Source organism: Coregonus lavaretus, assembly GCF_964263955.1.
Source record: "Coregonus lavaretus genome assembly, contig: HAP1_SCAFFOLD_680, whole genome shotgun sequence".
Lineage (NCBI taxonomy): Eukaryota > Metazoa > Chordata > Actinopteri > Salmoniformes > Salmonidae > Coregonus > Coregonus lavaretus.
Window position 1 is genome coordinate 179,945 of NW_028164815.1, and position 17,178 is coordinate 197,122.

The following is a 17,178-nucleotide window of genomic DNA, read 5'->3' on the forward strand; positions in this document are numbered from 1 at the left end:
TCCTTCTAGACCTGTCTGCTGCCTTTGATACTGTGAACCATCAGATCCTCCTCTCCACCCTCTCCGAGCTGGGCATCTCCGGCGCGGCTCACTCCTGGATTGCGTCCTACCTGACCGGTCGCTCCTACCAAGTGGCGTGGCGAGAAGCTGTCTCCGCACCACGTGCTCTCACCACTGGTGTCCCCCAAGGCTCAGTTTTAGGCCCTCTCCTTTTCTCCCTATACACCAAGTCACTTGGCTCTGTCATATCCTCACATGGCCTTTCATATCATTGCTACGCTGACGATACACAACTAATCTTCTCCTTTCCCCCTTCTGATAACCAGGTGGCGAATCGCATCTCTGCATGTCTGGCAGACATATCAGTATGGATGACGGATCACCACCTCAAGCTGAACCCTGGCAAGACGGAGCTGCTCTTCCTCCCGGGGAAGGACTGCCCGTTCCATGATCTCGCCATCACGGTTGACAACTCCGCTGTGTCCTCCTCCCAGAGTGCGAAGAGCCTAGGCGTGACCCTGGACAACACCCTGTCGTTCTCCGCCAACATCAAGGCGGTGACCCGCTCCTGCAGGTTCATGCTCTACAACATTCGGAGAGTACGACCCTGCCTTACACAGGAAGCGGCACAGGTCCTAATCCAGGCACTTGTCATCTCCCGTCTGGACTACTGCAACTCGCTGTTGGCTGGCCTCCCTGCCTGCGCCATTAAACCCCTACAACTCATCCAGAATGCCGCAGCCCGTCTGGTGTTCAACCTTCCCAAGTTCTCTCACGTCACCCCCCTCCTCCGCACACTCCACTGGCTTCCAGTTGAAGCTCGCATCCGCTACAAGACCATGGTGCTTGCCTATGGAGCAGTGAGGGGAACGGCACCTCTGTACCTTCAGGCTCTGATCAGTCCCTACACCCAAACGAGGGCATTGCGCTCATCCACCTCTGGCCTGCTGGCTCCCCTTCCTCTGCGGAAGCATAGTTTCCGCTCAGCCCAGTCAAAACTGTTCGCTGCTCTGGCACCCCAATGGTGGAACAAGCTCCCTCACGACGCCAGGACAGCGGAGTCACTCACCACCTTCCGGAGACATTTGAAACCCCACCTCTTTAAGGAATACCTGGGATAGGATCAAGGAATCCTTCTACCCCCCCCCCCCCCCCCCCCCCCAATTGTAAAGTGGTTATCCCACTGGCTATAGGGTGAACGCACCAATTTGTGAGTCGCTCTGGCTAAGAGCGTCTGCTAAATGACGTTAATGTGCCCTTGAGCAAGGCACTTAACCCTAATTGCTCCTGTAAGTCGCTCTGGATAAGAGCGTCTGCTAAATGACTAAAATGTAAAATGTAATGTAAAATGATTTATGAATCATGTTGGCCCAACCTGTCGGTTTCTTGGACCAATCAGAATGGTCAGAATGTGATCGCTAGAAGACGTCGGAGAGGAAAACAAATCCAGACTCGTGGTAGAGAAGAAACGCAAGTGGGCGTGGCGTTGGGCCAGAGCCATGGTGGGTGGGTAGTCAGGCTAGCGAAATGGCTCTTTGATGGGAAAATGACCCAATCAAAGAGCCAGCATTACCAATGTTCTAGTAGAGTAGAAGATCTGTAGATCACAATGCTCCTTCAGCCACCCTACAGAGGCATATGTTCAGAATTCCTCTGGGACTCATGAAACTGTCCTTCAGGCTCATTGTATAAGCTGTTGTCTCTGGCCGCTGGGTTTCAGTGTCAAACTGCTCTAAAAGGCCGTGGCAGACTTGAAGGTCATGGTCATAATGAATGATAGAGACATCTAGTGGCCAAAAGGCCGTCTTAGCATGTGCAGCGCCATTGAGGGCTTCCATCATTTTAATGTAGTCAACTGGGTGGGACTTCCAGCTTCATTGGCTGATCCTTCCTGGTGACCCTGTTGGAGTCACGTCCAACCGGGTCATTAGGAGGGATCAGCCAATCGTGAAGAAGAAAATGTCCTACTTCAAAATGGAGATAGCCTCAATGGCACTTGCCATGCTGTCAAAGCCGCTATAATGGCACAGATACAAAGATGGTCACGACACATACATCATATCGACCTCTGCATCTTTGTGGACACAGGGAAGGTATTGCTGTTATCAGGTACAGAAGACACTCGCTGCAGATGTTGGCAAACACAATCATGGAACTTGCCTGATTTGGCATGGGAAAAAAAGAGAATATCTGAAAATTGTCCGAATCAGATCAATTAAAGTAAGTTACTGTAGTATGCCTCGTATGACTCATACACGACCACTGTTGACCTAAACAGGGTAGGTAAACACCTGATTGTGTGAAAGTCTAATGACTTCAATTGTGAGGTTTCATTTGGAGAAGTGTCCCAGTGTTGCTGGAGTTCAATAAATCAGAGAAATAAATGACCAATGTGATAATCTGTCCTGGAAAGGGCAGCTAAAAGATGTATCATCTGGTTAGAGCACAAAGGCCATCTGATACATACTCACAGTCAAAGGCTGTCTCCTTTCAACTCACAGTCATTCCTGTCCATGTTTGGCTGGTTTCACAGAATTCCAACCCTTTTTTATACCCTGAGGTCACAAGATGCACTGAGAAAATTAAAGATGTGATTTTGGAAAATGTTCAAATTTAGGATGGGCGATACTCTATTCACTAAATCTAAATCTCTACAACTGACTTTAGTATAAGGACCGATCAGGAATACATCAGAAGTGGGTCATACTCAAAATGTCACATTTAATGTCAGAACTATTTTTGGACTAATAAGTCAAATAACTGTTCACAACAAATAATGGAATGAGACAGATTCCTAGTTAATTTTTTCAGTATTTAGGCCATACAAATGTAAATAAATGTTTAACAGATTGTGTGGCAAGCAAATACAAATCAAGAAGTGGACCTTCTTGTTAAAATACTATAGTGACCTTAGTTCAACACCTGGCAACCAACTTTAAGAGATGATAGCCTCTTGGGGATGCTAAAAGAGGCATAATTCAGCCATAATCCAAGAGGAAGTTGTGTATCTCTTTACTGGAAGCATCCTCTAATCGTGCACTTTTTCAGTACAATGGGCCTCAGGATCACTTTTTCAGATATTTTTTTTTTTTTTTTTTTTATTAAATTGAAGAGGGGAATCCGTTCAACATTTAAGTAAATGTGTATGGCCTTACTTTAAGAACCTATCTAGAATAAGAACGCTTCTGTGAAGGTGAGAAATAGTGACTATAATCCAATTGGACAGAAAATCCCAATCAACAGTTATCAGTCATTTGAGCGGCCAACATGTTGATTGTTTGACTCAGTGGTAGCCTAGGGCATCGCATCTTCTTCTTTGTATACTCTACATATATGAATAATATTTTTCTCCTTTACACTACAATCTATTAGTGGAAGATATAAACAGGGGGCGGTTGAGAGGGGGAGGAAAAGTGCTAGTTACACTGAACAAAAATATAAACGCAACATTCAACAATTTCAACGATTTTACTGAGTTACAGTTCATATAAGGAAATCAGTCAATTGAAATAAATTAATTAGGCCCTAATCTATGGATTTCACATGACTGGCAATACAGATATGCATCTGTTAGTCACAGATACCTTTTTTTTTAAAGGTAGGGGTGTGGATCAGAAAACAAGTCAGTATCTGGTGTGACCACCATTTGCCTCATGCAGCGCGACATCTCCTTCGCATAGAGTTGATCAGGCTGTTGATTGTGGCCTGTGGAATGTTGTCCCACTCCTTCTCAATGGCTGTGTGAAGTTGCTGGATATTGGCAGGAACTGGAACACGCTGTCGTACACGTCAATCCAGAGCATCCCAAACATGCTCGATGGGTGACATGTATGGTGAGTATGCAGGCCATGGAAGAACTGGGACATTTTCAGCTTCTTGGAATTGTGGACAGATCCTTGCTACATGGGGATGTGCATTATCATGCTAAAACATGAGGGTTTTGCGGCAGATGAATGGCACAACAATGGGCCTCAGGATCTCGTCACGGTATCTCTGTGCATTCAAATTTCCATTGATAAAATGCAATTGTGCATATTGAATAATATGCTTTTTGTGCATATTGAACATTTCCGGGGTCTTTTATTTCAGCTCATTAAACATGGGACCAACACTTTACATGTTGCGTTGATATTTTTGTTCAGTGTAGTTCCACCCCCGAGGGCGTTGCCCAGAGCAGGAGGGGGAAGTCACAAAAATGGCTACTTGTCACCACGGCTGGCAGGACACATGCCGGAACGGTCAACTGCACATTGACATTTTGTGTAGCAGGCAGCAATAGAGAGCAACCCCAGGATAGAGGTGCACAGAGGGAGCTGACACAACTGTGGCCAGACACCGATGGACTGGGAGGACGTGCACTGAGAGGAAGGCTAATTGGAAAAACCACTGATGTATTGGGTCTGCAGGAGAAAAACAAAGGCATCTCTTTTGAGTGACAGCAAAATGCTTTTAATGCACAGAGAGCATTATGTTTCACTATTGAAAGATGATACAATTGTGAAATAAGTTGGCCCGTTGCTTTACCATATAGACTTTGAGCAAGCACCACTGATTATTTCAGGCAGCAGATAAGGCCTATGAAATCAATTTTAGTCAGACTGGGGAGAAATTGTGTTTGTATTACCCAGAGACTTTTTAATTGAACGTACAGTATAGTATCGCTGTTACATTTCTCAATTATGAAATGCCCCCAATATGTGAAAAACACATGAACTTTACAGATAAGCCTACACATCCAATTTGATTTTATTGGAGAATACCAGTAATTTGTTTGACATGATGTAGCCTTTAGTCTGCATAAAAAATGAGGGTCGTCAACTTATCATGGACCTCATGAGTTGCTTTTAGACAGGTGTGATTTGGCTCCACTCCGATGGGCATACAGAGGAACCATAAAACAAATTGCACCTCATTCTAAACTGTTAGAATAATGGGTCTGTTGTCAGTCGGATATAGCACATTATCAAACCCTCAGTAGAGTAATCCACTGAGCGGCTATCCTGAGCAATGTACTGATGATATCTTAATTGCCTGAAATCATTGACCATGAAGGGAGTATGAATCACTGGTGTCAATGTGTAAAGAATGTCCGTTTTCAGCTATGCCTAGTCTTCAACTCCTTAAGGTTAACAATGCATCTTTCCAGATAGTGAGTAATCGGAGGATTTCAGAGAAGCATATGAAATTCTGTGCAGTATGTGGGAGAGGAGCAAGAGGAGAGAGCCATAGTTGAGGTTAATCATTTGCAGCTTGGTGGAAATTCATTTGTAATTAAAAAGTAATGCATTTTCATGAATTCATTGGCATCAATGGCTTCATTACTCCTTTATAAAAGAGGTGACATGTTGAGGCCGCAGACCTTTGTTAAAGCCACAAGACTGGACTACCAATTACATTGGAAAATACATTGCAGTATGGCACCAATGGATGAATGGCTTAGTTTCACCAGTTGTCAGCTCTTTTGAAGCAAGTGGCATTGTGACATGCTCGGCTTGATTAAATTCAGAAAATAAGTTTGTGCATGCATGCGCGTTTTCTGGCGGTATGTAGCTTAGAAAAATAAATTGGGAGAAAAACAAAACAATTTAGAAAATCGCAAAAGATAAATTTATTTCAACAATATAAATATTTACATTTCACATTTAACAGACAAATATATTTACGGACGGATATTCCATTAAGAAATATAAAATGAATGTACAATTCAGGTAAACATTCTGTTTTTGGCTTCCAGTAAGATTGTCGCTTTCTGACGACAAATGCCGAATACCTGGCATCACGGGATTGTCACAGAATACAATGTGTTCTAATACAGGGTATTCCAATAGCCGAGATCCCTTTGGTATGTGGAGAGGAGGCAGTGGGCTAAAAGGTCCATGAATAAAACTACTAAATAATAGTTAAAATTTAGTTGGTTTTTAAAAAAGGTGCGTTATTGAGTCTTCATCCAGGGCGGCGTTGATCTCACAGGCGCCTGACGTTCCTCTTGCTGCGAGCGCTGCCGATGAGGATGGCTCTGGAGCTGCTAGGCCCCCGGGCCAGCCCTGTGTGGCAGGCTGAGGAGCCATGAAAAGGGCCCTGGCACAGGGTGCAGAAGTCAAAGGCACAGCTGAGGCGGGTACAGGTGGCCCTCATGGCATCTGCGTTGTGCTTGGCAGGAGAGCCGCAGCGCTTACAGGGCTTCAGCGACTCGTGCTGCTTCAGCAAACTGGCAGCCTAGAGAACACAAGCAAAGAATGTATAAGGCTACGGAGCATAACTCACTCATTGTATCATTTGTAACATGAACATGTCAATTACTTTCTTAGAACTGATTGAAGGGTGACACCAACTCTCAATAAGTACACACACTGAGCACCATCATGTCCTCTGAACCTTTACATGCAAAGTGAATAGCGCAACCGTCACCGCTTGGTATTCTCTGAAGCGAGATTGCTGGGAGCAGTACAGCGACGGTGTGCCTTCTCTCTGGGAGAGCATCCTATAGCTAGACTTATGGATAAGGGGTTGAAGCTACCCTCTGCATACAGGTCATTACAACCCGGGACAGGGCGGCGTCTCGTGTCAAAGAGCCGACATTCTCCAGTCCTACAGAAGTTCTTGGGTCCTACAACAAAAACGGACATTGCCATTTACCAAACAATATTCATGCAGTGGATTACCCTATGGTTAGGTAATTAAGATTGAAGTACTTGAAGGAGCCCCTGTAAATGAATCCAGATTAAGAACATATCAGCATAAGGGATTAGCAAAGTTTGGAGCCTCTGCAAGCTAAAAAAAACAAACCATCAATGTGGTTCAAAACCATTGACACCTGATAAAGGGTATACAATGACTAAAGGAACCCCAGTTAAATGTTAGCGCTTACCCTGAGTCTCTGTTTAGCCTGGTCGCATCTACGGAGTGCAGACTTGTCTTGGTAGATTTTTCTCCAGGTCTTGCTCACTTTTCTACAGCTGTGAAGAAAACCACCATGAATGAATACATGATAAGAGTATAAAAACATTTCCATGTTGAAAAACCTGTACAATTGTCATAGGACCAGTAAAGGTCACATGTTTACCTTATTACATTTGTCATTTACCTTATCAAGTCGACATCTCCTAGCAGATGCAGGATCCTGGTGAGGATGTGCTTCATGTCCCTCTCCAGCAGTGCTTTTAAAACAGCCATACATTCAAGGCCCATGTTCCCACCCAAAACCCTTTCAAGGCCGGAGTCCTCTGCTAGCCGGCTAATGACAGACCAGTCATAGCTATGGGTCCTCTTGAAACTGTTGGCGAGATCTTGGCATACAGCGTGTTGAAACTTCAGTATGGGGAGTTTTGAGGCAGTATGCTTAGCCTTGTGATAATCAGCAACTGGAGTACATGGGGAGAATATATCCTGTCCTGGAGACTGTTCTAGTTCCTTTATGTTATCAACGTCCTCTATCTGGCTGTTCTGTAAAGAGAGGAAACCGCTGTCCTCGAATGCTTCACAGCCTAGGTTTACCTCGTCAAGTACCCCATCATGTTGGTTGTTCTCCTTATTGTGAACACCTTTCACATCATCCTTGAGGCAAAAGTTGGCAGCGGTGGTGACACATGGTGAGAGCTGTGGTTTGACTACTACTTGGACGCATTCCTTTAGTGGGGAGGTTTTCAGGCCCGACTCCTTGTATGTTTATTTTTTATTTTATTTTTATTTATTTTTTCATTTAGCAGACGCTCTTATCCAGAGCGACTTACAGGAGCAATTAGGGTTAAGTGCCTTGCTCAAGGGCACATCGACAGATTTGTCACCTAGTCGGCTCAGGGATTAGAACCAGCGACCTTTCGGTTACTGGCACAACGCTCTTAACCACTAAGCTACCTGCCGCCGTATGTGACATGTTTCTCCATGTTGCATGGAAACCGGGGTTCCTCGTAGTTGGACGGACACTTCATTTTTAAATGACTGATTGTGGTCCCAAATTGTAGCCCTGAGGAAGAGAAAATAAAACGGTGCATTAGCCAGTTTCATCTCAATCAAAACGCGACAAACTGGCTAGCTACAGTAGCTACATAACACGTTGTATCAAACCACCGTGGATTGCACACTCATACTAGAGTTAGTTACATTCTCTAAAATGTAACATTAGCTAGATATTGTTTTGGTTGATGAAAAAGTTAGGACAATTTAGAGCTGCAATCCCTCCAAATCAAAGGGCGCCCTACCCTAGTTCCCCCCAATTTAGCTTGCAGCATAGCTAACTAGCTAGCCAGGTTAGCTAACCGGCTAGCCAACTAATTTAGAGTAAAATATTATAGTTAACTACTATTGGGGATTTATTATTATCCTAAATTGATGGGATGACTAACTTAGAAAGAATGCATTCTTGACTGGCCTAATGTAGGCTGTGACACCTGGCAAGGCTGTGATTGATGTGAAGAGCTGTTTTAGGGGGTAAAATAAGATAAGGATTGTGTCTTCAAATGCTAGACTATACTGGTTCTTTGTGATCTGTGAACCTTCCTTGGACATAGGAATGATGTCTAAGGGAGCTGGCTCTTCTCACTATGATAGGTTGTTATGATAATCTTGTGCCTGGCTGAAGTGTGCAACAAATGGCGCCGAGGAGATGAGACCAACCCCTGAACCAACGGATTGGCTGAGAAAGTTTAAACCACGCTCAAGTCTTTACTCTAATTGGCCAGCAGAGAAGTGGGAAACTTTCTCTGTCAGAGTATTTGAGTATTGAATCTGGAACAATGTTTTTAGTTGTCTGGGGTGTCCTGCGAGACATCTCAGAGAGCCCGTATATACGAAACATCATATTTACCATCAGGGGCGGTGTGTTCATTAGGGCGATATGGGCGACGCACTGCCAAACGGGAAAAGGGATTTTTTTTCAAATCAATTATATCACGGCAACAGTAGTTATCAGTGTTCTAATCTAGACGTCTGATCTGCCACTAAATGTCCAATCAGGCTAAAGTCGTGCTTCAAATGGCCCCGCCCCTTTTGGGGCGATTTCAGTCAGGTTGAAAATCGCCCCAGAAGTCTGTCATAGCCTCTCATGTAAATTTTTTTTTTTTTTCAAATATCAGAGCTTTCAATACAATCTCTATGGGTTTCTGAGGGCTTGCACTTACGCGCTTTCGTCATACGTAACATAACCATGAACGTAACTAAGAAAAGAGCGGGTAGCAGCGTCAATCAATTCACGTACTACTATCAAAAGATGGCTAGCGTTCAGAGCTACTGGAGTGTATGCTAGCGGTCATGAGGGAACATATTGTGGAGGAGGTGAAGTCGGCGAACTTCGTAGCTATCCAAGCTGACGAGACCACGGACGTTTCTACACAGACACAGCTGGTGCTTGTGCTGAGGTACATAGATAGCAACCACAAAGTGCAGGAGCGCTTTTTTGAGTTCCTTCCCATCTCGGAATCAACCTCAGTCTCAATCGCCAGTGTGCTTTTGGAGAGACTGAACGGTCTTTTTGCCGACGACGAGAAAGTCAAACCGTGGTGCACTGGCACTGTACCAGGTTCTCATGAGCTACAACCTCCAGGAGACGTTCTCTGAGACTGTGACTCTGTTGAACATCCTCATAACTACTCCCATGACAACAGCTGAAGCTGAGAGATGTTTCTCAACTTTGACACGAGTTAAGACATTCCTGCGAAATTCAATGGGCCAGGAACGTCTGAATGCACTGGCCATGCTTTCCATGGAGAGGGAACTAGTCCTCAGCATGCCTGATTTCAATGAGAAAGTCATTGACCGCTTTGCTGCATTGAAAGAGAGAAGAGAACAGTTTCAGTACAAGTAATGTAGCCTCTCTCTCTCTTTGTCCCTCCCTGTCTGTCTCTTTAACACACACACGCCCAAATCAGTTCACAGTTGATGTTGTTTAAAATAGTTATTTTTAATTTTAAAAAAAGTTTTAAAAAAATAATAATCTGTTCATGTTCATTTTACAAATCTATACAATTGGCCAGAATATGGTTGTTCATATTTACAAATCTATACAATTGGCCAGAATATAGTTGTTCATTTTTACAAAGCCATACAGATAGCTGTGTTTACCTTTTCTAGAAATTATTTTCAAATTCTGTTTTCAGGCAAAATGTCTATCACTGTTCATTTTCACAAATCTATACAAGAGGGCAGAATATGGAAGTCTATAAAAATTTCTTATTACCAATAACTTGCATCAATGTTTTCAGTAGCCTCTATCAAAAGCTCCTGCTTGCTTGTTGTGAATTATGCTCAGGTGCACATATTTCCAATTCAACCATGAGGCAAAAAATGTGGCAAAAGCTCTTGTTGATCCTGCAATCTGAACAAATACCAAGATGCTGTATTTTCAGCTGATATTTCATTTGTTTATGGAAATGCATATTGTTTATGCAGTGTTGAGGAATGTGAAAGAACACCCTTGATTGTTTTTACTGTGATAACTTATTTTGCTTTTGTAAGCCAACACTTTTGAGATCAGTCAATAAATGCTTCTGGCATTGACTTATATGCTGCCCCTGTCTTCATGTTGTTGCTGGACATACAGTGGGGGAAAAAAGTATTTAGTCAGCCACCAATTGTGCAAGTTCTCCCACTTAAAAAGATGAGGCCTGTAATTTTCATCATAGGTACACGTCAACTATGACAGACAAAATGAGAAAAAAATTCCAGAAAATCACATTGTAGCATTTGTAATGAATTTATTTGCAAATTGTGGTGGAAAATAAGTATTTGGTCAATAACAAAAGTTTCTTAATACTTTGTTATATACCCTTTGTTGGCAATGACACAGGTCAAACGTTTTCTGTAAGTCTTCACAAGGTTTTCACACACTGTTGCTGGTATTTTGGCCCATTCCTCCATGCAGATCTCCTCTAGAGCAGTGATGTTTTGGGGCTGTCGCTGGGCAACATGGACTTTCAACTCCCTCCAAAGATTTTCTATGGGGTTGAGATCTGGAGACTGGCTAGGCCACTCCAGGACCTTGAAATGCTTCTTACGAAGCCACTCCTTCGTTGCCCGGGCGGTGTGTTTGGGATCATTGTCATGCTGAAAGACCCAGCCACGTTTCATATTCAATGCCCTTGCTGATGGAAGGTTTTCACTCAAAATCTCACGATACATGGCCCCATTCATTCTTTCCTTTACACGGATCAGTCGTCCTCGTCCCTTTGCAGAAAAACAGCCCCAAAGCATGATGTTTCCGCCCCCATGCTTCACAGTAGGTATGGTGTTCTTTGGATGCAACTCAGTATTCTTTGTCCTCCAAACACGACGAGTTGAGTTTTTACCAAAAAGTTATATTTTGGTTTCATCTGACCATATGACATTCTCCCAATCCTCTTCTGGATCATCCAAATGCACTCTAGCAAACTTCAGACGGGCCTGGACATGTACTGGCTTAAGCAGGGGGACACGTCTGGCACTGCAGGATTTGAGTCCCTGGCGGCGTAGTGTGTTACTGATGGTAGGCTTTGTTACAGCTCTCTGCAGGTCATTCACTAGGTCCCCCCGTGTGGTTCTGGGATTTTTGCTCACCGTTCTTGTGATCATTTTGACCCCACGCGGTGAGATCTTGCGTGGAGCCCCAGATCGAGGGAGATTATCAGTGGTCTTGTATGTCTTCCATTTCCTAATAATTGCTCCCACAGTTGATTTCTTCAAACCAAGCTGCTTACCTATTGCAGATTCAGTCTTCCCAGCCTGGTGCAGGTCTACAATTTTGTTTCTGGTGTCCTTTGACAGCTCTTTGGTCTTGGCCATAGTGGAGTTTGGAGTGTGACTGTTTGAGGTTGTGGACAGGTGTCTTTTATACTGATAACAAGTTCAAACAGGTGCCATTAATACAGGTAACGAGTGGAGGACAGAGGAGCCTCTTAAAGAAGAAGTTACAGGTCTGTGAGAGCCAGACATCTTGCTTGTTTGTAGGTGACCAAACACTTATTTTCCACCATAATTTGCAAATAAATTCATAAAAAATCCTACAATGTGATTTTCAGGATATTTTTTTCTCAATTTGTCTGTCATAGTTGACGTGTACCTATGATGAAAATTACAGGCCTCTCTCATCTTTTTAAGTGGGAGAACTTGCACAATTGGTGGCTGACTAAATACTTTTTTCCCCCACTGTATCTTTTTTTAAATGTGTGTAGGTCACCTAAATCATCAGAAAAATTGCCCCCCCTGAGAATTTTTTCAGGAGCCTCCACTGTTTACCATTGAAGGTTTTTGCATTAATTAAAATAACTAGTATATCTTAGAAGTCGTGTTGACCTCTTTTGTTCCTAATACCAGATTTGAATTGACGCGACTTTGACACTACTAAACGATAATTGTTAACATTAATCGTAGGCAGCATCAGATCAGTCCAGTAACGTTAACCTTAACTATATTAAAGATAATAGTAATGTTAACTCTGTGGATATTATATTCATAGGATCAGTGGCGGCTCCTGAAAAAATTCTCAGGAGGGGCAATTTTTCTGATGATTTAGGTGACCTACACACATTTAAAAAAAGATATGTCCAGCAACAACATGAAGACAGGGGCAGCATATAAGTCAATACCAGAAGCATTTATTGACTGATCTCAAAAGTGTTGGCTTACCAGGGTTGGTGGAGCCCTCAGTTTCATCTTTGCCTCGCAAAGCTAACTCAAACACTCCGCAAAACTTCACACACTGGATTAGCCGGCTGAGGATGTGGCGGTTCTTGCTAATGTCGTAGTAAATATATTTGTTATAGTGAATATGGAATATGATATGTTGAGTAAAATGTTGTGCTAAGATCTATTTAGGTCAGGAGCTGGTTATAAGTTCTGTTCCTATCCAATAACAATGGACAAAAGGGTCCTATCTTGTCAGCCTTGTCAGCAGGTGGCCAAGGACAACACCCACGCCATAGGCCTCTCAGTTCTTCCAACTCACGAGTTCTTGCTCTGAGGACACACACACACACAAACACACACACACACACACACACATCATCACTGTTAAACACACACACACACACATCATCACTGTTAAACACACACACACACACACACACACAAAAATCCCCTCTCTTAGGCTGAACATTTGAAGACAGAGAACCCGACTCAGAGCCAATGCAACAGTGACAGTAGCCTGCAGGGGACCTCGCCCAACTCATCAGGACCAATCAGAAGATCAGAACTACTAGATTGAACCTACTTCATTTATTGCATAAAATGTCTGCACACAATGTTTCGGGGCTCTCTTCAGATAATAATAATAATAATAATAATAATAATAATAATATGCCATTTAGCAGACGCTTTTATCCAAAGCGACTTACAGTCATGCGTGCATACATTTTTGTGTATGGGTGGTCCCGGGGATCGAACCCACTACCTTGGCGTTACAAGCACCATGCTCTACCAGCTGAGCTACAGAAAGTGGATACTCATGGATGCGCATTGCAATTGTAAAATGTCAACACAATTGGAGACACCACGTCATTTTTGGAGACATGTTATTGACAGTAAACTATTGTAGATGCGACTGCTAACTAACTAAAACATTTTAGCTGGCTAGCTAATCATCTTAGCTAAATGTGGGGCAAACAATTCAGTTATTTACCGTTAATTTGAGGGATTGGGGTGAAAGAAATCGAGTTACATAGTGATACTTTACGATATACTGTATTGACAATATCGCAATATTTTAGCGCTAGTTGGCTGTACCTGCACCAAAACACCATTATTGTTCCTTCATAGCTTGTTCTCAATCTTTTCACATTGGGAGCCAATTTGTTTTCAGCACTTTTATTTCCATGACTGATCAAAACTCGTTCTCATGGCTTTCTGATCCCTCTGCAACAGACATATGGTGCGCAATAAAATCACAGTATCGAATCGCAATGCGTATAGAATCATGAGACTCGCAATGCTGATGCATATATCTTATCGTGAGGTTCCTGGCAATTCCCAGCCCAAGTTCATTTGCCACAACAAATCTCTTCGCTAGCAAACGCGATGTCTTCTCCAAAACGGCAATGTGTCTCCAGCAATGTTTACTTTTTTGACGTTCTATGGCATCTCCACTTTCCAAGCATATATGACCACATGTAATATTTTGGTAAGTGATGCAAATAGTGAACTATGTAGGGCCAGGATGTAAAATATATGTAGCTGCAGCAATTTCTCTTATCTGATATGGTAAGTAATGGGGCTTAATTTATAGCTCCCTAAGAGTTTGACGAACGGGTCCGTGAACGCGATTCCAGATATATTTACCTCTGAATAAACTGCCTTTATTACACCATATCCACATCCAGTAAACTTGTGATTATCAACACTAACCTCATCGTTGTGGCGGCGGACAGCTAGCCTGTATCCCTCGTCATCCAGTTGAGTGAGTGGCAATGTCTTTTTTCGTTCGTACCAATTTTTGGAAAATCCTCGGGTGTAGGACTTTCCGCCTTTAGTAGAAACCTGTTGAATTATTAAATTTGGTCTGGGAGGTCCTAATTGTTTCGTTGCCAATTTATCTTCATTTGTTCGCCGACAAAAAGGAACTTCTTTCAAACAATCCACTCTTTTCTCAGTTACGTTCATGGTTACGTAACGTATGACGAAAGCGCGTAAGTGCAAGCCCACAGACACCCATTGAGATTGTATTGAAGGCTCTGAAATTTGAAAAAAATAGATTTTACATGGGAGTCTATGACAGAAGTTCTGGGCGATTTTCAACCTGACTGAAATCGCCCCAAAAGGGGGTGGAGCCATTTGAAGCACGACTTTAGCCTGATTCGACATTTAGTGGCAGTGTGGCACTGTGGCAGATCAGACGTATAGATTACAACACTGATAACTACTGTTGCCGTGATATAATTGATTAGAAAAAAAATCCCTTCCTTTTCCCGTTTGGCAGTGCGTCGCCCATATCGCCCTATTGAACAGGCCGTCCCTGCATAGGATAGCCAACGCTAGCTAACCTCTAATTTTACGCGCGTACGTTTTGCGCTTAAAACGACAATATGTAATATTGACATTAACGTTATTGGAAAACGTATAGCTACTAAGCAGTTTAACTAGTTACCTAACGTTAAATGAATATTCAACTCCATTGCTAGTTAGCTAAGCCAGACAGTTATGGCTAGTTAGCTAGTCAAATTGGTTGACATTAACTAACGTTAGCTAACATTGCAACAAACTAGCCAGCCTGCATCAAATGAAATGCGACACATCATAGCCTAACACAATATCTAGTTATAATAGCAAGCTTAATTGAGGTAAAGTAACAAAATATTTCATACCTGTAACGTTAACTTTAAAAATGACTCCTTGTTTCCCACCTTTGTCTACTGTTTAACCTTTGCTAATGACATTAGCTAGCTAACCGGGGTTCCCCAAACTCCAGACCTACTTGAAACCCAGAGTAATTCCTGTTGGATTGACAGACGTCTGATTAAAGAGACATTTCATGTATCACTTACATCCCAAACAACAACAACAACAACGGCAGAACAGGACATTTCTAGGTATTTTCATGTCTCTTTATATACCAGCCTGCATTCAATTCATTTCCTATTAACATCTGCACAGGTATGATAATAACTGTTAACTTTTGTATGAATTAGCAGATGTTCCACTGTCATTAACTGAATCTATTATTGTAGAATAACCACGCTCGAAAAAACACCTAGCAATGTAATAAACTCAATTACGTTCCCATTTTATAGAGCTTTTTTTTATAGAGTTTCTTAGTAATATAGAACATTAGCAACTTAACTCTTCGATTTATATATGTGTTTAGGAACATCAATTAACCCTCTACACTCATGGGAATTGGCCTATATGGATAGGGCTAAATTGAAATGTTTCTTACAGAAGAAATATGAAACATATGCATAAACCTGGTAGCAATTGAAAGGGAACAGTTTGGAGATAACGGGGAAATTATTAGACCAAAGTTGAGGACACAACAGTTCACCTGACACAAGACTGAATCCAAACATTACACTTGATTTTGTGTGCATTTTACATTTACGGTACTTTTCGCAGCATTTGTTGATAACGAAATCTGAAAATACTCTGGATACATTCAGAAACATGATAAGAATATTCCTGGAAAATGTGGGGTAGGTGCAACATAAGACAAAAAAATGACAAGGGCTTGAATGAGAGGACTAACTGGTGTCTCCAAGTGGCTACACAGTTCCTAAGTCATTTCAATGCACTTTTATGACTCAAAGAAGAGTCTTCAACTATAAGGTGTTTTTTTTTAGCTCTCCTAGATGTGCTGTTGAGGAACTAAAGCAAGTACACTTGTAAATGTTTTGTTTAGAGCACAACCTTGCATCCCCGCCACCACACAATTAGTTGTTATTTACTCAATCCCAAAACGGACCATTATATATCGCAATCTGGGTCAGGTGGGCATCATTTGAAAGCTTGTTGTATTTCCAACACGACTAGCTACGTTATAAAATACGATCTTACAGTGTTAGGCTTTCACAAGGCAATTCAGAGAAACAGATCATAATGTTGGTGGGCATAGAAAGGAGGCATTAGTGCATTTAGGTGTGTGTTCCGCAGCAAAGTTTCTTCTCAATAGACAAACATAGGCTCATTCTGTTCAGAACAACTCAGGGTATGACGCCATGTCATCTTGTAACTGTACATCAAACATAGTGATCATAAACGTTGACACTGTTTATGACATGAGTTTTATGATATGGAGACGTGATGCATTCACATTTCCATATCATAAACCTCATGTCATAAACAGTAAGAATAGCCTCCTGGTCTAAAGAGTGAAATGAGAAGTTATTTTTACATGCTGTGGATATTGACGAGGCCTCACTGTCTCTCTCTCTTTCTCTCTCTCTCTAACTCTGTCTCCCCACCCCTACGGCAGTGCAGTAAAAAAGAAACCTAACCTCAATATTTTCTCTCACAGTGCTGGGACTTGCTGGCCCATTAAATTATCCTTCCCATGTGTCATCTTGCACATTTCCTCCATGAAATGTTCGTATAATTAAACTTTCTTAATGATTTATAAGATATAATAATAGCCGTAAGTATTTCAGAGCAGGTTAAACTGACACCCTTTAAGTGCACGCGGGTGATGACCCTGTTTTAACATCGTTTCGGATGGGTGACTCCCGGCTGGAGAGAAGGAGGGATGGATGAAGGGAGAGAAGGAGGGAGGCAGGGGAGAGAGAGGTA

The 17,178-nt window shown here is 42.4% G+C and overlaps 1 protein-coding gene across 1 annotated transcript; it reads right to left on the reverse strand.

Moving 5' to 3' along the window:
• Nucleotides 1-5,526: 5,526 nt before the first annotated feature.
• Nucleotides 5,527-7,273, reverse strand: LOC311116600 (F-box only protein 5-like). Its single transcript, XM_084191670.1, has 4 exons — nucleotides 7,085-7,273; nucleotides 6,869-6,956; nucleotides 6,518-6,607; nucleotides 5,527-6,216 (listed from the first exon to the last, which is right to left on the reverse strand). The coding sequence occupies exons 1-4, from the start codon at nucleotides 7,186-7,188 to the stop codon at nucleotides 5,965-5,967; spliced, it is 534 nt and encodes a 177-aa protein (XP_084047796.1). The 5' UTR covers nucleotides 7,189-7,273; the 3' UTR covers nucleotides 5,527-5,964.
• Between the last annotated feature and the right edge of the window lie 9,905 nt (nucleotides 7,274-17,178).